The sequence below is a fragment of the Phragmites australis genome, chromosome 8 (assembly GCF_958298935.1).
Source record: "Phragmites australis chromosome 8, lpPhrAust1.1, whole genome shotgun sequence".
NCBI lineage: Eukaryota > Viridiplantae > Streptophyta > Magnoliopsida > Poales > Poaceae > Phragmites > Phragmites australis.
Genome location: NC_084928.1, coordinates 2,147,469 through 2,173,031, shown reverse-complemented (window position 1 = coordinate 2,173,031; position 25,563 = coordinate 2,147,469). Strand labels below are relative to the sequence as shown.

The 25,563-nt window shown below is 42.2% G+C and overlaps 3 protein-coding genes and 1 pseudogene across 6 annotated transcripts; 2 read left to right on the top strand and 2 right to left on the bottom strand.

The window, feature by feature from the left end:
* Positions 1-949: 949 nt before the first annotated feature.
* On the top strand, positions 950-1,659 carry LOC133927509 (putative wall-associated receptor kinase-like 16; annotated as a pseudogene).
* A 4,026-nt stretch (positions 1,660-5,685) lies between these two features.
* On the top strand, positions 5,686-9,715 carry LOC133926224 (pre-mRNA splicing factor SR-like 1). 3 transcript variants are annotated; one of them, XR_009911068.1, is made up of 6 exons: positions 5,686-5,915; positions 6,100-6,392; positions 6,740-6,820; positions 7,402-7,473; positions 7,616-7,726; positions 8,697-8,841. XR_009911068.1 is itself a non-coding variant. In XM_062372028.1 (5 exons), the coding sequence occupies exons 2-5, from the start codon at positions 6,108-6,110 to the stop codon at positions 9,432-9,434; spliced, it is 1,176 nt and encodes a 391-aa protein (XP_062228012.1). In that variant the 5' UTR covers positions 5,689-5,915; positions 6,100-6,107; the 3' UTR covers positions 9,435-9,715. The 3 variants fall into 3 exon arrangements, 1 of the variants encoding a protein (XP_062228012.1); XR_009911067.1 differs by having other exon boundaries at positions 7,402-7,726; positions 8,697-8,738; XM_062372028.1 differs by lacking the exon at positions 7,616-7,726 and having other exon boundaries at positions 5,689-5,915; positions 8,697-9,715.
* Positions 9,716-9,944: 229 nt separating this feature from the next.
* On the bottom strand, positions 9,945-13,707 carry LOC133926223 (pentatricopeptide repeat-containing protein At4g02750-like). Of its 2 annotated transcripts, none has more exons than XM_062372026.1 (2): positions 11,200-13,707; positions 9,945-11,106 (listed from the first exon to the last, which is right to left on the bottom strand). In XM_062372026.1, the coding sequence occupies exon 1, from the start codon at positions 13,639-13,641 to the stop codon at positions 11,356-11,358; it is 2,286 nt and encodes a 761-aa protein (XP_062228010.1). In that variant the 5' UTR covers positions 13,642-13,707; the 3' UTR covers positions 9,945-11,106; positions 11,200-11,355. The 2 variants fall into 2 exon arrangements, with proteins under 2 accessions (XP_062228010.1, XP_062228011.1); XM_062372027.1 differs by lacking the exon at positions 9,945-11,106 and having other exon boundaries at positions 11,474-11,641; positions 12,246-13,707.
* Positions 13,708-16,264: 2,557 nt separating this feature from the next.
* LOC133926222 (palmitoyl-acyl carrier protein thioesterase, chloroplastic-like) lies at positions 16,265-21,256 on the bottom strand. Its single transcript, XM_062372025.1, has 7 exons — positions 21,035-21,256; positions 19,371-19,928; positions 19,129-19,262; positions 17,821-17,934; positions 17,504-17,690; positions 17,342-17,410; positions 16,265-17,096 (listed from the first exon to the last, which is right to left on the bottom strand). Exons 2-7 carry the CDS (start codon positions 19,881-19,883, stop codon positions 16,830-16,832), a joined length of 1,284 nt encoding a protein of 427 aa, XP_062228009.1. The 5' UTR covers positions 19,884-19,928; positions 21,035-21,256; the 3' UTR covers positions 16,265-16,829.
* Between the last annotated feature and the right edge of the window lie 4,307 nt (positions 21,257-25,563).

Sequence of the window (25,563 nt, the reverse complement as noted above, 5' to 3'; positions counted from 1 at the left end):
AATATTGCCACATGTCAAGTGTTGTAGCAATCACTTTGCTTGCAAAATCGTCAAAGCATTTCTTAAACAAGAAGTCACCAAACATGACATCACCTTTCAAGGAGGGGGACTCGTCCCCCTACACCCCCTCATTCTTTATAGCCATGGATGAAGGAGAGGAAGAAGAAAATGGAGAATGAGAAGAAGAGGAAGAGGAGGGAGAGGAAGAAGATGTACAAAGAGGTGGAAGAGTCCCCTATACCAGGTTGCCCTACGTCCACCGTTGTGTGACAACATGTATACTAGATTATGCGTTTGTTATTTGCTGGCCCTCGTCTTCTCCATGGTACGCACATCGTTGTTCATGATTTTTCTACCTTATCAGTCCAACTGCATCACTATGATTTTTTCCCTTCCCATGAGATATACTTGATCAGTCCGGAGTTCCATATTGTTCATAAAAACCACATCACATTCGTGCATGATACAACAATATTTTGCATTGTTTAAAACCACATGTAGGCATGCAAAAAAACTAGTCAAACTGATTGTAACCTTCATTTTTCAGGTATTTCCATTAGCTTTGTCTTTCTCATCGTTTGTATCTCTGTGCTGCTAACCAAGTTTCAAAAAAGGCAGCTAGCAAAAGAGAACAAAAAATTCTTCAAACAAAATAGTAATCATGTATTATACCAACAAATCCTCTCTAAACAAATTGATATAGTGATAATATTCACAGTAGAGAATTTGAAGAAGGCCACAAACAATTTCAACAAGAATAGATAACTAGGCATAGGGGGCCACGACACTGTCTACAAGGGCATTTTGGGGATAACAAGTAGTAGTTGTCAAGCGCTCAAAGATTATGAATGTGGCCCAAACCGAATAATTTGTTCAAGATATTATTATACTCTCGCAGATCAATCACATGAATGTGGTCAGGTTTATAGGCTGCTGCATGGAAGTGGAAATGCCCATATTAGTGTATGAATTCATCCCAAATGGCACTCTCTTTCAGTTGATCCATGGTAATCATGGTAGACCAACTATTTCATTGGAAGTCTGCCTCAAGATATCCTAAGAATCTGCTGAAGCATTGGAGTATCTGCATCTCTCCATCAACCACCCCATAGTCCATGGAGACATGAAGTGTCTAAACATCCTCCTAGATGAAAACTACATGGCGAAGGTGATCGACTTTGGGGCGTCAAGGATTCTTCCTAACGATACAGTTCAGCTCATGACAATGGTGCATGGAACTCTTGGTTAACTGGATCCTAAGTACTTGCAAAACGGAAACTGACAGAGAAGAGTGATGTTTACAGCTTTGGAGTTGTGCTTCTAGACCTAATCAGAAGAAAGACGACAATATACTTCGAGGGCCTTGAGGAAGGAAAAAACCTCGCATCATCCTTCCTACAAGCGATGAAGGAGAACATAGTTGAAGGTTTGATAGACACTAGTATAATTGGTGCAGGAATGAAGGAACTGTTCCAAGAAGTTGCTCAGCTGGCTAGCATGTGCTTGACTTTCAAAGGGGAGAAGAGGCCTTCAATGACCCAAGTGGCCGACAAGCCGAAAGCTATACGAAGTGCATGGAGAGAGATATTGTTGCTGAAGCACGAAGAAACTGAATGTTTAGCTGAGAGATTAGGCATGGCTTCGACTTGTGCCCTATAGCCTAGCATACAATGGATGACGCGAATGATAGGGATGGATATCGAAACACCACATGCAGACCATGCTGGTACTAGCATTGCTTAAACAAAAATTCACCAAAGTAGATATCACCTTTCAGGGAGGGGGGCTCGTGTCCCCTACCTCCCCTCATTCTTTGTGTGCAACTCTCGCAATTATCGTGGTTTCTACTACAGATGCAAACATCATGGGCAACAACGACTCACACCTTTATAGCAGCGCATGTGCATAATTCTGTGACAGTGAGGATACCATCAGTAAGAGTGCCAAGTGTGATGATTTGAGTTGTTATCAGACTTTCATTATAGCAAATTTTATGACCTACCAGTTAACATTTGCAAATTCTTCAGTTCTTACATAGAGTGAGGGGTTTTATCAAATTTCATCATATATACCAAAAGTTTTAGCCCTTGCAGCTTTACATTCGTCACCGAGGAGGACTGGTTCAAATTTGATCCTTCCTATGCTAAATCATCAAATTTTCTTGAACGCTACAAAGATGGCAGGGTCCCATTGGTTCTTAACTAGGTAGTTGGTAGTGAAACAAGTGTGGAAGCCAAGAAGAATCAATCATTGTATGCATGTCGCGGAATCAACAACATATGCATTGACACGCCCAATGACCTGGGTACCACTGCAACTACTCTCAAAGGTTTGAGGGCAATCCTTACCTAGACAAAGGCTGCTAGCAAGGTCAACTTGCATTCATCTCCATTTTCTCTTCATACTGATTTGGTTTGTGAATTATGCTTTGCCAATTATTAATGTTTATTCCACTCACTTATTTAATCTACAAACATCAATGTTGTTATGGGGAGAACAATGTTGTGTAATATGACCTTGCCAATGTGGCACTCTTCGTAGAATAGAGTGTGATCTCGTGTTATGGGGAGAACAATGTTGTGTTCGTGATTTTCAAATTAGTGTGTTGCTACTTCTCTAGTGTTGATCATGTCATGTGGAGGACTATGTTATGTTCAAGCTATTGTGTCATGTCACCTGGAAGGACTATATATCCATGAATAATCTAACTACCCACTAGGGGTACCTAAGGTGCGCACTGGGGTGGGGGGACGACGCCCCCTTGCCCCTTGCTGGACCTGCCCCTGGTTCCAAGGTTCAAGCTTCTTGAATTTGCTTGTGTTTTACACTATAATTCAAGTGTCATTTTAGCCGGTCCAAGTCACACTCTTTGCACTGTGTATCCATATAGCATGTCGCTGCCATCTTCTTGGTCTCCGGTGACGGTTGTGAGCCGCTCTGTCGTAGGGTTGAAGAATGGATCATTGTTGTTGAGTTCACAAAGTGTGAGCGAGAAAAGCATGCAAAGAAGGGGGGGGGGGGTAATTGCATATCAAACTATAGGTTTAGGCTGCGCATTCTGTTTTGTACTTCTGTTAATCTCGAATGAAACATTTCCCTTTGAGCTTATGATTTACACTATCATATAGCCTTCCATTTCATGTAGTTAATGTTATGGCCGTGTTTCAATTTACATCCAAATTGGCATGTGGAGTTTTGTAATGCATATGTACTTTTACTGCATTTTGACCATAGTTGTTGTTACCTAAGCTTTGAAAATTGAAATGTTTCGCATGCAGATCATGATGGATCTTTTCCAAGAGGCATTGGAGATCTGTTCTAGATCAACATTGTTCAGACTGGGTTGTTCCTCTTCAAACATGGACTGATGGTGCCTCCATAGAGATCCATGGAGTTGCACAGCTGTTGTGCTAGTCAACTCCACGTCTATCAGATGGTATGGCTCATCCATTCTACCTCATACTCGCCGTCTTCACCTCTATGTCCTTGTACTGCATCATCAAGTACCGAGGTGGAGGGCGCCTGCAGCGTGTACTATGAACTTGACAAGGTGGCACCTTCGCAGATTAGGGTGTGATCTCATGTCACATGGAGAACTATGTTATGTTCATGCTTCTCAAATTAGTGTGTTGCTACTTCTCTAGTTTAGATCGTGTCATGTGGAAGACTATAACATGTTTGAGCTGTTGTGTCATGTTATTTGGATGGATTATATATTCATGAATAATCTAACTATCGATTAGGGGGTATCCAAGGTGCGCACTAGAGTGGGTGAGTGGGGGGAGGGGACCGCCCCTTACCCGTGCTGGATCCACCCCTAGTTTCAAGGTTCAAGCTTATTGGATGTTTGTGTTTTACACTATATATGATTCAAGTGTTGTTTGAGCCGGTTCAAGTCGTCACCTTTGCATCATGTAGCCATACCGCATATCGTTGTCATCTTCTTTGTCTATAGCAATGATTGTGAGTCGTTTTGCCATGGGGTTCAAGAAGAGATCATTATTGTTAAGTTCGCATAGGACGATAGAGATAGGCATGCAAAGAAAGGGGTTAATTGCGTATTACATTATATCTTTAGGTTGTGTGTTCTATTTTTTTTTATTAATATTGAATAAAATATTTTCCTCTAATGATTTACACTGTCATATGCAAGTTTTGCATCGATACCAAGATTCCTCGCATTTGTAACAGAAGAAAATGCTAATGTTGTGTTGTGTTACTCGTAGTAGTTGGAAAGATGAAATGTTGTTCTCTATGTTCTATGCAAGGTCCATATATATAGGCGTAGTCCAGTGGCATTTCCTAGATTGGACAAGTTTTCAAGGCATCAAACAAATTTGTCCAAGAGAAAACTACATTTTGGCCTCCACCTTAGCCTTCCAGATTCGATTCCATGATAATATGGTGTAGGAACCAATAAATTGGACAAAGATTGCAGAAAATTGTAAGATTAATATTGGGTCCATCTTGATTAGGGGGAATAAAGGGTATGTTTGGCAAAGCTCCAGCTTCAAAAATTTTCAAGTTGTTCATCATTAGCTTCATAAATTGTTTGGCAAAGCTCCAACTTCAAGATTTGTTAAGTTGTTCATCATTAGCTCCAGCCCTTGAATAGCTTGCTTGTGACATGGCACATACTACTACGAGGCTCAAGCAACAATGACACATACTACGACGTGGCCATACTACTAGGCTCAAGCAACAATGACCCACCTTGACTGGGGGAATTTAGGGTATATTTGGCAAAGCTCCAACTTCAAGATTTTTTTAGAGTTATTTAGCATTAGCTTTATAAATTCTTAGAGGTAGAGTTGTTGATATATTGAGGATTTTTGTTAAGTCATCTTGTTCTTATTTTGAACTGAGAATAGATATTTAAATTGTTTTATTTTATTCTACAAACTTCAATTCTTGTATAGATCTCGTAGCTAAAGTTGTGCTAAACAGGATCCAAATATCAAATTTTCCATCCAAACATATATACATACATACATATATATATATATATATATATATATATATATATATATATATATATATATATATATATATATATATATATTCAGTGAAGATGGATCATGGAGCAAAGAACACAAGTGCATCAATCTGATGAACTAGGTAGGATACCATCTTCAGAATAGCTCAGTTGGGACATGACACATACTACTACGAGGCTGACACATACTACTACAAGGCTCAAGCAACAATCACCCACCTTGATGGGGGAATTAAGAGCATATTTGGCAAAGCTTTAGTTTCAAGATTTTTTAAGTTGTTCATCATTAGCTTCATAAATTTTTGGAGTAGAGCTGTTGACATATTGAGAATTTTTGTTGAGGTATCTTGTTCTTATTTTGAACTGTATTTAAATCATTTTATTTTATCCTATAAACTTTAAATCTTGTATGGATAGATCCAAATATCAAATTATCCATCCAAACATACATACATACATACATACATACATACATACATATATATATATATATATATATATATATATATATATATATATATATATATATATATTCAATGAAGATAGATCATAAAGCAAAAAGCACAAGTGCATCAATCTGATGAACTAGATAGGATACCATCTTCAGAATAGATCGCTTGCGACATGACACATACTACTACGAGGCTCAAGCAACGAAGACACATACTACGTACGTAGATCGTCCAGCGGACGGCTGGGACGTGGTGGATCACTGGGTAGAGTCGTCCTGACCCTGCTGCCTTGACCCAACCCACGGGCTTCTCCCCTCCCTCTCGTCTCGGCTCCTCTCCTCCCAAATCCTCCAAATCCAACGCGATTCCTTCGAGCTGGCGCCGCCGTCTTCTCGATCGGCCCCCACGCACCCGTAGCTCGGCTCGCGTTCTGGTGAAAAGAGAAGAAGCAAGCTTTCGATTCCGAGGTGAAAGCTTGGATTTTGATACCCAAAAAACATAATCTTTTTATGCTATCCGTATGAGCTTTAAGGTCTGAAATAGAACTCATCGTTCTTGAGATATCGTGTAATTTTACTGCGGATTCTTTTTAGATTGGCAAAGATTTAGGAGGCCTCTGGTGTGATTCGAATTGATTTTTGCTGATTTCAGAGTTGGAAATGGAGATCCAGTCGAGCCGGTCCATCGATGTGCTGATGGAGAAGGTGCTGTCCGTGAACATCCTCTCCTCGGACTACTTCAAGGAGCTCTACAGGTTCAAGACCTACCACGAGGTCGTCGACGAGATCTACCACCAGGTCGACCACGTCGAGCCCTGGATGACCGGCAACTGCCGCGGCCCCTCCAGCGCCTTCTGCCTCCTCTACAAGTTCTTCACCATGAAGCTCACCGTCAATCAGATGCACGGGCTGCTCAAGCACCCGGACTCTCCTTACATCAGAGCTGTGAGTATCTGGCCTGCTTGCTTCTGTTTATGCGCTTGGCAACCGCATATTGCATACGGACTGCTATGTAGGGGGGTTACTGAAATGTAAGAGAATTTCGCCGTGCAGACGGTGTGACTGAAAGTGAGCTTCGTTGTATCATCAGGAAAACTTTCTCCGGTCGTAGATTTAGTGGGGAGATTTAAAATCTGCATTGGGGATCCTGATAGACTTAGGTAGGGTAACTCCATGGAAGCAAGAAACATTCCCATTTTTGTATGGCACTAGCTTGTAGAGCATCTCGAATTTTTAGTTTGTCATACAAATGAATTTTGGCTCACAGACAATAATATTCATTTATATTTCAGATCGGATTTCTCTACCTGCGATATGTTGCAGAACCTAAGACACTATGGACGTGGTATGGGCCCTACGTTAAAGATGATGAGGTAATGTCTCTCTCGCTGTCTTGCATTTGGTTGATGTTAAGTTTAAGCAGAAAAAGAACAACTGCTAGTTCACCCATGTGTTCCTGTATTAAACACTCAAGTATTCAGCAAATTTCCTCATTGTTTCCTCTTTAGTGGTATGTTTAGGGCAGTGCTTGTGGCAAATCAGAAATAGTTTGACTAAAAAACTAAAGACAGATTAAAAGTTGGTTCCTATACTTGTATTCTACTTTAGACCGAGGAAAGAACCGAAGTTCAAAAACATGAAATGAAGGAATCCAGATGTTGATATGATGGGAATGTAGAGTCTGCAAGCCAAAATTGGTGGTGCTCTGGAAACCACCATTCCTGTACTAACACTTGCTTCTTTAAGACATAATGATGTCCACATCTATGAACTAACTGCTTAGCCATGTGGATCTATCTGTGAAAATGATTTTTCATGCCTATCACTAACATGTTGATTTTGCTGTGTTTATAGCTGTACAACATTTATGCTTTATGATGAAATGAATAATCAATTTGCTGTTCTTTACAATAAATATACCATGTCTCACATCTAATATGTCATCCCCTTTCAGGAGTTCTCCCCTGGATCAAATGGTAAAATGACTACAATGGGTGTTTATGTGCGTGATCTACTCCTTGGTCAGGTATATCTCTTGAACCTCCTTCCCGTTTCTCCCATAGAACAGGACAGTATTGAAGCTGCTATTACAGTGTCCTTTAGTTACCCAACTACATCCAAGAGCAGACATCATTAACATATTATTTTCTGAACCTAAATGCAATTAGTGTTTGTTGAATCACTCACCTATTGATTTGGCATACTGAGGGGAAATTTCAATTGTGGAGTTGCTATAAGAGGAGACATCATCTCTTACGCCAGTAACAACACTGTATAAGGTTTGTCATGATGTGTTGCTCAAAAGTTCTTTTTCCCTCTTTTCGCTGGTGTTCCCTATGTTTCAACTGGTTGAAGGATTTGTAGCATGTGAAAATGTTCAATCTTATTGAGATGATTTGCCTTTTTTACATGTTGGGGATTATTTCACACGGAAACTATGTTCATGTTACTTTTGTCCATATTGGTTTCTTGTGCAAGAGTTGCTATTGCTTTCTTTTTGGTCAATACATGATGCTTTGCTGAAGTTATATGTTATCAAGAAAATAAGTTCATTTCCATAGAAAAAGTGAAACAATTACAATGCGCTAAATATTATATAGGTGGAAGTTTTTGCATTTGTTTGAGAGTGCTGGTAAAAAGAAAATGGTGATAGTGCATAAGGTCTAGTAGATAATTAACTGTAAAAGCACTTTTTTGCCGGTTGTCTCCACATTTATTCCCATTTCCGAGCCAGATGCTCCTGTAGTTGTAAATTCCTCCAAATTTAGCTATGAATTAAGCAACTAAGGCCCAATGGTCCATAGATTTAAATGTCAAAAGTGGCAGCAAATTAAGGTTCTTTGGTTTGATGGGCTGTTGCCCTTTGCTACTCTTGAGTGGATGTGCCCCACTCCGTTTACTGGTCCAGCCAATGCACAACACAATTGATTAAATTGTTATTGTTTTTCCCCAATCCCAATTACTGACATTTTTCTACTGTCACAGCTGGACAATCTGTCATTTAATCTTATGTTGTAATGTTAGAGCTGCATGCCTGCATATAACTGCATGCATACATGTGAAGAAAAATCAGTGTTTATTAAGCTCATCATTATATTCATCTATCATCCTGTTTTTGTTGACAACTCGGATGCTATTGCTCAGTGTTTCTTTTTTGAGATATTATTCCAGAAGCTTCAACTAAGAATTATTATATTTCGCATTATTGTTTAAACAAAATTATCAATGATATTTGTTATTTCCTTGCAGTACTATTTCGACAGCATTCTTCCACGAGTGCCTCTCCCAATTCTGCGTCAGGTCACTGTCCATCTTGAGAAATTGAAGCTCCCAACAAAGCAATCAGGGATGACCGGAGATTCTAATAGGCATGAGTCAAATGATACTGCCCGAAGGCCTCCTTCTGTAAAAGCTTCGTTGTCTGTCTCTTTTGGTCAGCGTGCTCCACACCGTGCATCCACGAGGGATTCGTCCCCAGTCCGAAGGACATTACCTTCCAAGCAGGAGAGGGAAAGAAGTTATGATGGTGATCATGCAAGATCATCACCAAGGAAGCGCCGAAGTCGGAGTCATGAGCGTGATCATGATTCTGAGAGGGACCGTTCAGATCGTGATCGTGGTCGGTACAAAGATAAGGAGCATGATCGACACGCTCGTGATCACAGAAACCAGGATCACCATCGGTCCAGTTATTCAGACAGGGATGGTGAGAGGCGAGTTCGTGAAAGGAGGGACAGGGATTCTGATCGAAATGGACGTTCAAGCACCCGCAGAAGCAGGAGCAGAAGTCCGGTTCATGGAAGAACTGAGAGTGATAAACATCGCTCGAGCCCATTTGGTAAGGCACCAGAACCATCCAACTTGGCAAAGCTGAAGGATCTGTATGGTGATGCAGCAAACACAAAGAATGATGCGGATGACGATAGAGCTCACAGGGGTTCTGGAACCGAAGAGGTAATCAGACTGGGAGCCACAAGGTGGAGGTGAATGTCAAAAGAAACACCGCGAGACTGCATCTAAGCCCATTTATTCTTGTTGTACTAACATCAATATGCAGTGTCAGAGATTGAGAGATGACACGAGAAATGGTGGGATCCTTCTCCCTGAAAAACTGCTATTCCAATGGAGAGATATCTAGAGGGAGAAGTGCTCATTTGCTGAAATTAAGTGGGCTGGCATGTGTTGGTTTTCGAATTATGGAATATATTATTTAACCAGCTTAAAGAATTAGTGTTACTATTAATAAATGATTTGACTTGGATGGCCTAGTTCTGTATCTAATATGCTGCAGAACTTGCTTACTTCGAAGGGTTTTTTCCCTTCCGCGTTGCTTATCTATGCCCATGATTGCTGCTATAAAATGTTGTTTGATGTGTCTGTCATTGACTGTGTTTGCTGCGTGTAGCATCACATTTGTAAGCAAAAATCGTTCCGGGCTTATTAGAGCCAATATGCGGGAATGATGCAATAGCCACAGAAGTATATTTACAATGTATCCTTGCTGGCTCAAAATTGCATAATGAACAGAACTTAAAATTTGTATGGTTCATTTTTTGGGCTACATCATGTACAGCAGCATACTGACACAAATCAAATTTGCTAAAATTATAATTGGAGAGATGAAGCGTAGAGTTTTTATGTCAGTAAATTTTAAAAACTTATAACTATTTTGACATATATTATAGAAAACTATAACTTTTGATATTCATTTTAAAAATCTATAATTATTTTAACTTATATTGTAAAAAACTATAACTTTCTCATCGTAAATACATCTGTTATCTTCTATAATATATAATAGGAGGATTAACTGTGAACTTATATATTACCAGAGTATGATAGGTGAATTTATGATGAGAAAGTTGTAATTTTTTATAATATATGTTAAAATAATTTTAGATTTTTAAAATAAGTATTAAAAGTTATAGTTTTTTATAATATTCGTCAAAACAACTATAATTCAACGGGTAAAATGCGACGACTGAATACAATTCTAAGAAAGATTGCACTGACAGATCTCGGCCGCATTAGTACACTCCACTTTTCGCAGATGACCTCATGCACACCTTTTGCTAAGCCAAAAACTGAATTTGTTTTCTTCTGCTGTAAGTAATCCGTCCACCCTTTTTGCTGAACACTATCCCAGCTGATCGAACTCTACAACCTGATAGAAAAGTTCCTGCCTTGGGCGAAGTTCATCACTATTTAATTGAAGACAAACAAAATATATAAGCATGCAAGCCCCTACTTGTTCCAATTGAGCTCTAAACAATGCTGGAGAACAAAACGGCAATTCCTGTTGAAAATGCTCTCGCTCAACAATAAATGGTGTTGTCCATGCTTTTTTCACATAATCCAGCCGGATGCTTACTGATATCCATCAGGAGCCAAAAAGTTGACTGCACAGTAATTTACTTGCAAACAGTGACAGCAGATGCTCAGAATTCAGAAGTTTCTTCACAGAGTGTGCAGCAATGGAACAAGCAGGACAAGCCTCACAATGCCACCAGTTTGGGATATGCCATTACTGCTGTGACCTGTGAGAGAAAACTCTCAACTTGTAATATAGCCAATTTTAGCAAACGATGTCTTTCATGCTTGTTCATCACAGGCCGATCATGAGTATGAACACTCCGCATTTTACACATCCTTTATGGCACTGAAAAATAAAGTTATCATCTCATAAGAACAATGCCTTATATGTCAAAGAAAGGTTAGCTACATCTATCAACAAAATTTGCTACAACTTTACCTGTTTGGTGAATTTGTTCTGCTTGAGGGGTCAATGGCTGCACCACGAAAACTGCTGTAAATCTCAGCTGAACTAGCCAGAAGGCAGCCTAGTAGTTTGGTAGCACACTCACATGCTGTTGGTATGTCGTAAACATCAGTTAGTCATGATGGGATGTTAAATCCAGCTAGAACCAACTTCTTTCTCCGTGGCAGCATTTCTAATTTGACTTCTCAAATTGTCGATCACACTCCATCTATTGATTGATCCATTTACACTGATGAGATGCAGATAAGGCATTTTTGTAGAAGGATTGATGGAAATCAATTGGCTCGCTGCATGCTGTGCTAACCTATCATTGCCATTCAATCTGCAATTACTTAAGAGAGAAGTCCAGATTGCCGAATCTGGTTCAAATGGCATTGACTTCACTAACTCTTCAGCCTGCTCAAGCATGCCTCTCCTGCAGAATAGATCAACCATGCAAGCATAATGCATAATATTCGGTAAAAATCCATAATTACATGTCATCACATTGAAAAAATGTTTGCCTTCCTCCAAAAGGCTCATGTGATTACATGCAGCAAGTACGCCGAGAAATGTGATGTCATCGGGATTGACTTGAGCCTTTTTCATATTCTCAAATGTTTCAATAGCATTTTGACCAAGACTATTGAGCGCGTATCCATGAATCATTGTATTCCATGTCACTACATCTCTGCTAGCCATCCGATCAAAAATGGCTTGGGCAATAATCATTTCACCACATTTGCAATATATACTAATAAGTGAATTTCGAATTAGCAAATGTGACTCAAGTCCAAGCCGGATAGTTGTAGCGTGAAACTGCTGACCATGAACCATCATTGAATGATGTGAAAAACACCCGATGAGGCTAGAAAGAATCGAGTCACTTGGGCGTATATTTGACAGTAGCATCTCCTTGTACAGCTTAAGTGCATCATTGTTTAAACCATTTTGAGCAAGACCGGTAATTAAACAGCTCCAAGTTACTAAATCACGTGTTGGAGATTCATTAAAGAGCTTGTAAGCTTCAGTAACCTTACCTTGATGAAACAAACCAGCTATCATCACATTATAGGTGACAACTGTCCTTTTATGCATCCTATGAAAAAGGTCCACTGCAGCATCCAAATACCCTCCTTTCACGTATCCAAAGAGCAAAGTTGTGCAGGACATTACATCTACTTGAGGCATATTGTAGAACACATCCCGTGCCTTATCAAGCATTCCATTGTCTATAAAACAAGACATCAATGCAGTAGCTGCTTCTACATTCTTTTCAGGCATCTTTGAGTATAACTCAGTAGCATCAGCAATTCTTCCTTCTTTTATATAGCCATTGATCATCAAGTTCCATGAGATCTTATCTCTGTCAATCATGGAATCAAAACGTTTTCTAGCCTCATGTATCTTGTCAGCATGGATATAGCCAGATATGATGGCATTCCATGAACCAAGATGCTTTCTTTCCATCTTATTAAATTCCAACCATGCCTTGTCGATATCTAAGGAGTTACAGTACATCAAAACCAATGATGACTCAATAATCTGGTCAAGAACAAACCCAGACTTCACAGCGAAACTGTGAATGCACCTGCCTCCTCCAATGCTTTTCAAGCTAGCATAAGCATTCACAATCTTAACAAGAATTGCACCTGTCACTTCCTCCCCATTCCTCATCAAAGTGTTGAACAGCTCAACTGCCTCCCTGTATCTCTTATGGTTGACAAAACCTCCGATCATTACGCACCATGACACGGAATTCTTCGTAGGCATCAAGTTAAAAAGCTCAAATGCCAGCCCGATATCGTGCACCATAACATACCCTTTTATCATCGCAGTCCAGGACACAACGTTGCGCACTAGCATCTGATCAAACACCCTCCGAGCATCCTCTACCCGATGGTTCATCACGAGGCCCGATATGAGAGCATTCCACAAGGCCACGTTTGGGGTCTCGACATGGTCAAGAACCCGCTCCAGGCAGGCGAACACCCCACAGTTGGCGTACATCGTGACCAGAGAAGCGCCCACAAACACATTTCCTGAGGAGCCGGCCTTGATCGCGAGCCCGTGAACGCACCTCCCCAGCTCCAGAGCCTCCATCCGCGCGCAGGCCGACAGCGCGGTCGAGAACGAGGTGTGGTCCACGCGGAACCCGCAGCGCCTCAGCTCTGCAAAGGCGCTCGCCACCTTGTCATGCGCCCCGGACCGGGCGTGCACGGCCATGAGGGAGTTCCAGGACACGACGTCCCGCCGCGGCATTCCGTCGAACGCCTCCCGCGCGGCGTCCAGCCTGCCGGCCCGCAGGTACCACCCAATCAGCCTGTTCGCGGAGGTTATCGCGTCGCAGGCGCCCGACGTGTGCATCGCGGCGGCCAGGGACGCGGGTGGCCCGGCGCGCCGGGCGCAGCGCGTCGCCGCCACACCGAGCAGCATCGCGGCGCCGCGCGGTGCGCATGCCTAAGCTGCTGTTGCTGCGGGCGCGGGGCAGCAGCGGGAGGAATGGGCCCGGGGAAAATACGGCGCTCGCTTCCTCGGGCCCTCCGCTCTGCCGGGCCGCTGTCTTGCCGATGAGCGCTCGTGGACCGGGCCGAGGCTGCAGAACGGTATCGAATCCGAGAATTCTTTTATTTATATATATTTTTTAAAAACATCACGTTCCAATACTCTCAACATTCAAAACAATATCCAAATAGTCGTGAAAAATTCTGAAAAAACGGATGATAGACCTCTGTTTTTACAATTTTCCAAAATAACCGCTTAATTTTGAAATTTTTCTAAATTAAAAATATATAAATAAAAATCTCGATTTTCGAAAGCTCTCTGAAACTTGGGGTTTTCAGTACGAGACTGCTACCCGTTGACGAGTGCTGTTCGTTCGTCGGTGACTGCACCCAAGTAGTTCCTTCCTTGTCGTATTCATCTTCTGCGACGCTTGCAATTGCACACAACAACAACAACAACAACACACACGCTGACACAAGTTGCGCATGCACCTGCTGGATCCCCACACCACGCTGTCACAGGAGCGGCACGCGCCTCACGACCCTACCACCAGCAGAGCAGAGAGCAGAGCAGAGCAGAGAGCAGTGCAGTGCAGCGCGCATGGCATGAATGCGCGAACCAACCATTCCAGCGGCGGCAGGAGCGCGCGCTGCCTGCCCGATCCGACCGTGCCCGTGCGTCGCCGGACCGGCACCGAATGAATGCGATGCGCGCGCGGAGGCCCCCGTCCCCATCGCCATAACGCACGCGATCCAATCCCAGCGGCAGCGAGCGGGCGACGTGCGTGGTCCATCTGCCGCTGCCGCGCGACGAGCCGGTTGATTTTTTTTCCCTCAATGTCAATAAATGGTCTCACTTGTTTGCTACTATCATCTACGATCATTAACTAAGATAATCTCACATTTTATTGATATAAGTGATATTATAATTAAAATATTAATATTTTAAATAACAAATGATCAATTTATTCCCCGCGGTCACTGCGTCGTGGGGTCCCGTCCGGCGACAGGCAGGCGCGGCCATCAGGGTCCCTCGCAGCAGCAGCGATCGACCCGTCATTGCTTTGCGAGTTCTCCTCACTATTGACCGCTTTTTTCCATGGTGAGGTGTGAACCTTCACAAATACCGCTAGTACCTCTGGTTTTACTGCTACACAGTGGTAAGTGTTATTACATACGATAATATTAAATATAAACTTAATGTATAGGGATGATGATATGGTATGAAAGTGTCGTCGAACAAATACGTCATAAGGTAGATTTTAGATGAGATCTAAAAAGGAGAATGAGGTTATCTGCTACTTTTTCTTTTAACTTCTCTATTTACTTGTATTAGTAAAACATGTCTAACCAGATATGAATGCTGATAGACGAGAATGAATAGTAAAATTAGATAAACTATTTAAATTTTAGAGGTTTTTATTAGATAAGAAGCACGTAGGGAAAGAGATGATACAGAAATTAAACTCCTGTTTTATACTATAGAGAGTACCTCTTGTGCTCGTAATATTAAACGAGGGCATTTTAGTCCAAACTTAGAATCCACTTGAGTTGCATGTTTTGATTGGGACGGCAAATCATGCAAATCAAGTGGCTTCCAACTTAGGACCCACTTGATTTACTGTAAATCTGTCCGTAAACAAACCTTGGGAGCCTTCGCCTCAGGCAACGACCGTCAGGCAGGTACGGTTGCCTTGTTGGGTTCGGGCTGTCACGGGCCCCGCGACCACGGAAAAATGCAGGCGGTTGGTTCGGTCCGGGTGCCGAGCTGACAGGCAGGCAGTCTCCCTCCACACCTACCGCCAGCTCTGCTCCGCTCTGGCTCTGCTGCTGCCTAGCTTTGCTTCGCTTCACGCCTCAAGGCATCTCATATTCTCATCTCGCTTGTACGCATACATTTTCTGATTTGTTCGCTGCGTTTCCCATGATCCGTCGTATCTCACCGAACCAAACCAAACGAGCGATACTGCATGCACTCGTGATCTCCGTCACCAGAAGAGGAAAAAGAAACTGTTTTTATAATCTTCTTAGCTGAAGCTTCCAAAGCTTGGAGATGAACTTGGGAGTATATCGCTTTTGTGGCAACCCAGGTTGCACTGCAGGCGGTATGCACCAAACAGGCGCCAAAACAGTTTAGAAAATTCATCACAGAAAGTGTAGTAGGGAAAGCGACGCCGATGATTGCACGTCGCTGTACCTTCTTCCAGGTCTAGCGTTTTGTTATCCCTTCACAGTTCAACCTTCCACCAAAAAAAGGGAGGGAAAAAACTAGCAGCCGGATCCAGATTCCAGCGCAACTTCGAGCAGACTACGGTCAGATTATTCAGACAACCTTCACAGCCACAGCGTGCCTTCAGAACAATTGAGCAGAGAAAAGAAAGAGGGAGAAATAGGCAAAGGAAAAAGAACCTGAAGAGGACAGAATTAAACTGTAGGCAAAGCAACATGTTTTTTTGCCTCCACTACAGAAACTACTAATTTTTACATAAGATATGATCCCAGAAGGTTAACTCTCCTTAGTTCTGATTTTTCATGCTTCAATATCAGACAGATCAGACAATGTAAAGCGATCTCCTTTTTTCTCTCTTTTTTTGATGAAAAAGCAGGAGGGCTGCAATTCAATCAATAAGACGATAAGAGTTTACAAATTAGGCTGTTACAAGGGACTGCCACTACACACCCAACATGGGTTAGTGAACACTACCTGTAAATCTTTGCTCCTGCATTCTCATTCAGCAATCAGCACCAGAACACAGCTCATCCACGCCCGTCCGCGGTCTGAAAAACCTGGTGTGTGTTCCTCTCGTTCCATACGAACCTTCATATGAGCACGATGAAAGAATTCCACCCTTTTTCCTGTCTTAACCCAGGCTTTAGATTTCCTCTAATTCCTCATCCTTCCCTCCTGGGCTTTCCCCATCTAAGCATTCTCTCCGAAACCTCTCGCGTGTATGAATAAGAACAAGCGGCCAACAAACCCATTGCAGTCTCTGGATGTGTGTAACACATATCCAGAAGCACCAAACTTCTTCCCATCAAACATTTGTTTTGTGTTAGTAGCCAAACTTAGATTCTGCACTTCATAGGAGCTAGTTCTTGCCAGATTAACCTCAGAAGCATTCATGCCCTTTCAGCTGGAAAAAACCCCATGTTTCCCTCGCCCTGCGCTCTCTTAGGCCGCCATTCTGTGTGAGCCTTCACAATATCAGCTCCTGACTCCAGCTGAAGCAGGTGGTCACACTGGATGGTGGATTCTGGGTGACCATCTGTGCATTCACTTGAGATGGTGGTAATTGACTGAAGCACACTGTCGCGGCCACACTCCTTCCTGTAATCCAGTGTCATGCTTGCAAGCTCATGCTTTTCCAGGATTGAAATTGGAGCACTCTGGAAAAAAGGAAAAGGATTAAGGAGTCTGATTACCTCCGTATTATGCAAAGAGTACGATGCTCAATGGAACACTTGACTAACAATGTCTACTTTACAGACCACCAATTGAAGGTGCTCTAGAAAACAGTCATGCATACACAAAACTTTCTAAACTTGAACGCATGCTAGTGAGATCATAACAACCACGACAGGGCCAGTGGAGGCCATTAGATACGGAAAAAAGAGGACCGAAAGAAAATTACCTCGAGAATCCACCCAATATACTTGACATTGTTCACATGCTGGTTGACATCAAGGTCTCCCCACCTAGGCTGTTGCACAGAATGGAGTTCCATTAGAAATCTTATACATGAGAACTGAGGCACAATGATAACTAAGCAAGAAAGCACGGTTATCCAACTTACAGTGAGCCCCTTTCTTATGAACTGCTTCATAGCATCACCATCAATGTTGTTCCCTGGCTTAGCTAACTTCTCGCTTTGTTCATTTGTTATGGCTGAGCGATCATTAAAATATGGGCCTATCTCAGCCCTAACTGGATCTGGCATTTTCGAAAGTCTTCTAGTTTGCTTATTCATCATCACCCAAACACTGCAAGCAAACACCAAAAGATAAGCACAATTAGCAAGCACAAAAATACGGCCAAACATCGTAAATCAAAGATCAAATGCCTCATCAAAATGAGAAATGCAATAAATAAAAATACAGAAGAAACTCAAACCTTGTAGCTCTCAAGATTGTACGGCCAGAATTGTAGTCACGAACATGCCAGTCACGACGCATGCCATTTTTGCCAGCAGCAGCTACCCATGTGTCCACTTGAACCATATCTCCCCTAAAATGATGGCAGAATGTTGTTAATTTTGCAGCCCATAAACAAATTTCTACAACTATATCTGAACCACAAAAACTGCCATTGAATTTATTTTTCCTTTTCTCCAACAAGGCAAACTTAGAATTGGACAAGTGGTCACATGAACAATGAAAGTCTGTAGCGGCTACTGATTTAATGAGTATTCAAGTTAGTTGTGAAATAGACGATTAAATGCAGTGTAAGATGAAGACAGACAAGTCGACCAATCTAGATAAAGGAACTGTTCCTTTGGCAGCCCACAACATTTATTGCTTATGATGAATGAAATCATTTATTCCGCCAATAAAGACCACTTTTTGATCTATTGTGGTACACAAGGAAACACGGACAGATGCCACTGTTATGTTTGGGTGCAACGATCCATTTTAAGGTGTTGCACACTATGAGCAGTTACAGGCAGAGAAGTGCACAATAAACTTGCTCATCTGTGCAGACCAATAAAAACCAGCAACTTAGCAGGGAGGTTGTTTTCTTGTGCTTCTGATCGCTATTTAGAATTACATTGAATTCTAGTTATACCTAAAACCTGCACTGCTGATGTATATTTTTCATCTTCCCAAAGCAGAAGTAGACACCGAATCCTTCAACTGTAGAAGCCTGCTTATGGGTCCTTATTCTTTTAACCAACAGATCACAAGTTGGAAGACTTAGATACAGATGTGTAAGCTTTTGTGTTGCTTGTACAAAGGGTGGATAATGAGCACTCTGTGTGTTGCTTCTACTAAACATTAATCTTCAGTAAAGCTAAGGGCATGGTACATCCAGACTTAAATAGGACTTTTTTGTACTACACAGTAAGGCAAGTTAGGTTATAAAGCTTCATGGTGGATCAAACAACTATGAAATGCACAAATTATCAGTCTAAAATCCACAAAATGATATGATAAATTTCCTCAAAAAAGGACAGCTAAGTAAAAATGGTAAAATGACTACATTTGAGGTCAATAACATTATTTGGTGGAAGTAGTTTACTAACATATAACACCAGTCTTCTTGCAACATGCAACATTAAATTAAATGTACCACGGGACAGAAGCAAATGCTTCCATAAATAGTGTACAACATCTGTTACGGTTATAAATTCAATTGAAAGCAAAGAAAAAAAAGGTTTGCCAAGAAGATGGATAAGGGCAAATCTGGTTTGTGGAAAAGTACCATGATGGGTATTGCTCAACAAGAAGCTGAATTTTGCTGACAACCCAGATCAAGTTTCGCTTGCTCATCTCTGGTGTAGCACCAAAACCATCTCCAAGAAGGCCAGCTGTCTTCACATGGTTAAGAGCCGTTTCCTGACAAAAAATATCAAGATACTGTGAGCATGACAGAGAAAAATGCACCAATAATAATAAAGAAAAAGAAGGAAACGAAATTAAAGTTTCACAGTGTTATTACGTCACCTGTAAATGATTCATTAATGTCTCTATAGAAGCTGTACGATCGGCACCAATCTCATAGGACCGAATCAAGAAGCTCTGCCTAAACACCAGTCCATCCTGGATGATCCTACCAAACCCAAATGTATCAACAAGCATGTCAGGTCTCTTCGGCTTCCAGTCAAGCAGTGTCCACTGCTTCTCTGCTGCCAGGAAGATGGTAGTGACAGCCGCAAGAAGCATGCTCCAGTCTGGCAGCTGGTTGTAGAATGTCTTCGGAACATTGTAAGGTATTGACTCCTCTGTGTCTGCGCTCACGTTCTTGAGGTTAACCTTGGTGCCATTAACCTTGGGAAGGGCTTGTGCCTGTGCCTTCACTTGCATGGCACCAGGAGGTGGGTTAGGCTTCGCAACGATACCACGGACGCTCAAATTCTCCGGTAATTCACCAGTTGTGCCCTTTGAAGTTCTAGCTGATGCTGCGGGGGAAGACCCAGGGCCAGGGAAGAACGCCGAGGCGGCAAGGGATCCAGTCATGACTGAACCCTACGTCAGGATTCAGAATTGCGCCAGATCACCCACCTGAATGAATAGTGAGCAGGACAAACTTTATAAGAGGCTGTTTAGATTACACATAGCAATGTTTTTCTAGTTTCCATTGCATTGCATCAATCACGAACTATGTGCTCTCTGTTGGGTCAGAAGGCACGCAATACAATTCCCAAAAAAAAAAAAAGAAAGGCATGCAATACAAAACTTGTGTATGTTCGTGAAAGAGGTCACAGAGGGAAAACAAACATGGTGTGACTGAGATTCCAAATTTGGCGTCCAGAACCAAGCATAAGCCAGCGGACAATTCCATATTTGAGTAGATAAGAAGGCAAATAAGAAATGAGAGAACGAACAGTTCCCTGGAAATCAAAGGACAAGTTCAGACATAAGCCAGCGGATCCAGGCATCCATCTGTTAAAACATGTCTTTTTGGGGGCAAAAGAAGGCCAGCATCAAATAATTTTGTAACTAGTTTAGCCTATTTGAATCAATTCGGCAGAAAGGGCCAATGCTCCAACCAAATCATTTCAACCTAGGCCAAGACCACATTTTGTGGGCAAATAAACGCCTTACGCCTCCGAGCCCAATAAAATTCAACCTTTCCTCCGACAAAGCTAAAGAAAACTGAAGCAATAAACAGCTATCCGGGGACAAAAAGGCCTGAACGCTAACAGGAATCCAAAGAAGACCCAGATAGCCATTTGGACCATGTTTCCAATCGAATTAAGCGAAATATAATCATTAAAACACCCCCACTTTTTGCACAAGAACAGAAACACATTGCAAGGCGAATCCACCGTCACCCAAAGCCCGAACTGAGCCATTGTTCAAGCCTTATTCATGCCCATTTCAGGCGAAGCCGGAACCTACATTCAAGCAAAAATGCCCCCCAAAATCCTTTTTTTTCGCACGAGCCGCATCAAAAGCAAATTTAAACCAAAAAAAGGACGGGTTGAAACTCGAAACATGTCCTCGCATAGAAAAATTCCTCATAACCACCGATACCAATCACCCTGAAGCAGCCAGATCTATCCACGAAACCGAAATGCGGCCAGAAATCCATCACCCAAATGGCCAAATCCCCACCATCACACGCTCCCGAAACGGCTCGCGCGACCAGATCGCCGGGAACTCACCGTGCACTCCAAGAAACGAGCCGGAATCAAGACCTCCACGCCGCTGCTCGCCCCTGCCGTTCCCCCTCCTTGCGGCAGCTGGAGCGGATTAGGTACGGGCGGATTAGACTTGTGGCCTCCGCTCCTCGGGCTCGCCCGCCACCTCACGAGAGAGAGAGATGAGTTGTTTTTCTCTCGTTTTTTTTCTTCTCTGCGAAGGGTGTCCACGAAGCAGAGCCGTTAGCGGCCGCCGCGGTATATATACACGCGCGTACGGCTCACGGAGTTCGTATGCGTATGGCATACCGTGGTGCAAAAGGACGGAAATGCCCCTGACGCTGTTCGGTCAGTGCTGGCAGCACCGGTGGGACCGGCGCGGGACTGCTCCAAGTTTTCTCTTCCTTCTTGCTGTCCGATGGTTGTACACGAAATTGTTTCGGCCACCAAAAACCACAGGTACTAGTGGACGGTAAGAACAAGAAAGCGATGTTTTTAAAAGTTAAATATATCAAAATGACTAGTAATTGTACTATATTAGTTATAAAAGTTGATTGTGTAGGTCATGTCTATAACCGTCCTTAATTATTGAAACATATGGTCTTATTTTTCTTAAAAAGAGTTTATCCCATCTTACTTTAAAAACGTAAGTTAGACTGTTTCATAACTTGATTTTTTTTCCGGTGACAAGCTTAATGCTAAAAAGACTTAGATTGTGTTTGGTTAAAATGTAAGATTAGATGAGTTATGACTATCTCTATTTTTAAAGGATAAGATTAGTCAAGTTGTCTGTTTTAATTGGACGGAGGATGGACAAGATGAGCCAATTTTGTATTTGGTTAGAGGGATGGGGACAGATATAATGAGAATAATTAACTAAATTATATCTCTTAATATCAAATAATAATAATTTATCATACACAAATTAATACGCACTAACACTTATCAGCCTTAATCTTATATACTATTTACTAATTACAACAAAGTATGCTAATTATCACTCATTATACTCTAATTGGTACAACTGTACGTTAATCAACACACTATAACACTTATCAACCATAAACTTACAATATTAATACTAATAAGTAATACAATATGCTAACTAGCACTAATTATTTTACTAATAATCAAGATTAGAGAATGTGGATAGCCTCATCTAGCATAAAAGAAAAAGTCCACTCACTCTATCCAGCACATATAAGAAATATTTCTCAAAATGAATGATCATATTCTGTTCATCATTCAACCAAACACTAAAAAAATGAATCAACATATCATATCTATAGTTGCTGCTACTAACCAAATACATGCTTAATGGATGATAATACTAGATAATTTTTTTTAAGATTATACTACTGAGATAGTTTCAAGATATAAAAACCTAAAAAAACACCTTAGGCTTATATAGTGACTTAGGCTTTTTAAAAAATCCAGTCAAAAACCTCCCATTTGTTTTTGGCTAGAGGCTTTTTTGCCATCTCAATGATCTCATCGATCCCAGCCGCACCGGGCGAATTCAACCAGCGCTCCTCCTCGTCCGAGATGGCAGGCCGCGCGGCTACCCTGACCTGCGTGCCGGCCGTGAGCTGATCACCACACGCGGCCGCCTGCCTCTGCCCGCCGATGCTGACAGCTCCGGACTCGCATGATCATGGTCCCAGGGGCAGTTTCGGAACCGGTGGTAACTTCGAGAACCGGGTCCTTTTTCTTCTTCTTTTCGGCAGAGAGTGAAGGGGAGGACGAGGTGCAGAGGTGATTGCTCTGCTCTGCCAGTGGCAGTTGGCCACGTGAACGCTTTCAGGTCAGGCCCAGCTACTTGTACCAAACTTTTTTCTCTCTCTCTCTCCCCTTTCCAGACCTCGTATCTGGAGTTCAGAACGTGCCGAGAATTCCGTGTACGGGTAAAAATGGATGGCAGGAAATTCGAATTATCCGATTTCATATCTGTTAAAATACGAATATGGATATCCGTATCTGTATTTGTTTCTGAAATGGATACTAAAATGGATATATCCGAATTTGTTTTCGAGATTCGGATTCAAATGTAGATATCCGAATTCGAGATATATCCGATTCGTATCCGTATCCGCCAACCAGGGAACCGAATTTTGCTAAAGTTTTAAAAATTTCAGATATGAATGAAATTCCAACCCAATCAAATTGGAACGATTTCAGTCAAATTTCATCAAATTTCAGTTAAATTTGATCAAAAATTTAAATTTCCAACATGAATTTTGAACAAAATTTGTAAAATTCCGGCCCAATCAAAGTAGAACAAATTTCATTCGAATTTTATCAAATTTCAGTCAAATTTTTTCAAAAATTTAAATTTCCAACCTAAATTTCGAAGATCGAGTAGATATCCGAATGCGGTTTCGTATTCGAACTATCCGATTCGTATTCGTATTCGAAGATATCTGGATCCATATTCGTATTTGGATTAAAATATGGTAAATCGTACTATCCGAATTCGATTCCATGCGCATCCGATCCGTTTCCATCCCTAATTCTGTGGGACTGTGCCATCACAGGCTCACAGCACGGCTCATTGCAAGTCAAAATCTTTTCTGTTTAGGCACTCCAAATCTTGTTGAAGAAACAACGCAGATGCGTTGGCAAAGATCTGAAGCCGAGTTCAGCAGCTCTGACGGCGTCGAATTCTGCTTAGAGACCGGAAGTAAATACGTACGTACGTAGGTGTACTTGTCCTGACGCTACCGAGAGTCAATTCGTTGCGGCCAAAGGATTAAGAAAATCTATCGTTGGAACATACAGGTACGGCCCATGCATGCATAACGTTTGAAAAATCATCGTGTGTCTCGTCAATGCTTGCTATGAAAACGACGCAGGTGCAGCGTGACTCCATGAACTATGGAGGGAGGACTGTCTTACAATACTCAGGCGGTGAGCTAGCGGAGGTCGTGTGCGTGCGGCGGACTGACTGGACGATGTCGGAACAAAAACCATGCATGCATGCATGCATGGTCCAAGGAGGAATGGAAGGCTGGCAAAAAAAAATAACTGGTTTGTAAGTAGGTAGATGAAACGATCTTATTGTACATCCTTCGATTATCCTGAGATTGGGACGACATGTCATTTCTGCAAAAGAAGGTGTAAACTGAACGCGATCAGCGGTATATATATACGAAAGTACCATGCGTGCATGCGCAGTTTTTACACGATGGTCTCGTAACAAAGTATGCATGGGACAGGAATCGATCGTCGTCTCCCAGTCCCAGCGATCGACAAGCAGGTAACTGCTGTGGTTCCCGGCCGGCCCCGCCCCAACGTCTCCTCACTGTGTCATAATCAAGCTTCACCAGAGATTCGCGTACTCGACACATGGCATATAGCTGTGTAAGAGTACTCCTTTACAACTGCTAGCTCGATCATATCACCCCTATTTTCGAAAGGGAAATAAAAAGATAAAGAACAATATACAATAGCATGATTTTTCAGGAAGCGTCGTACGTATGCTAAAGCAGCCGGAGGAAATCAATAAAACGGAGAGCAAGCTTAGGGCACTTTTGTTTTAGTTCAGGGTTTAAAAAATAGTTTATAGATTATGGATCGTAAAATGTTATATTATAAAAAAAAATCAGATTATAGATTTAAAAAACTTTTATGAGTAATTTGGTAAAAATGAATTTTCATAATCTGTGAAAAACTGAAAAAAAAACTAACTTCTTGAATTCCTATTATTTAATAAGCGGATTATAAAATCTATGACAAAAAAGTTATACGTTAGTTTCAGTTTTAAATTTTAAAAGTTGAAAGCTATAACTCAAAACCGAAATAAACAATCCTTAGGTTGCAGAGTACTTCCCTAGGTCGATCGAACTTTGCATGGCAGGTAGCCCGGCCGGGCGTAACGATGCAGGTCAGCATCTGCTATGCTCCGGCGCGGTCACTGGAGGCCACAGCGATGGCAAGGCAACAACAAGCCAGGGCAAGCAAGGTTTCGTCAGGGAAAGGACTAAAAAACGAGTGGTTCAACGTTGCCAAGTTGGACCCTAGTTGTTCAGACAGAACAAAGCATCTCTTCTCCTCAGGAACTGTACTAAAGGAAAAGCATTGTTCGCTGGCTACAGCAGTTCCGAGGAACAGAGCTCGTGGTCGGGTCGTCTGATCTGTGAGCATCGAGGACAGGTCACAGGTGTCGTGTGCAGACTGCAGAGAGAGAGAGAGAGAGAGAGAGAGAGAGCGGGCACGACATGACCCTGAACAGAATACAGAAGTCACCTCTGCCGAGGAGAAAAGAACAAGAATGGATGTCGGATCGCTGAAGAGCTTCGAGAGCCCAATTGGCAAAAAAGAAAATTAAAGAGGCCGCCGAGCCCAGCCTTTCGTTTAGAGGAACCGGTGGTCATTTCATCGATATAACATTGAGATTACATATTCCTGACAAGGTGGCCTCGTGGCCCAGCCGCGCGTCTCGGCCGGCCGCTCTGCGGCATCCCACCTGCCCCCCGCGCGGGCACGGCCAGTCTCCAGCCCACGCTACGGCACACGACATCGGCGGCGGATGCAACGGACGCGGCTTCTGCGCT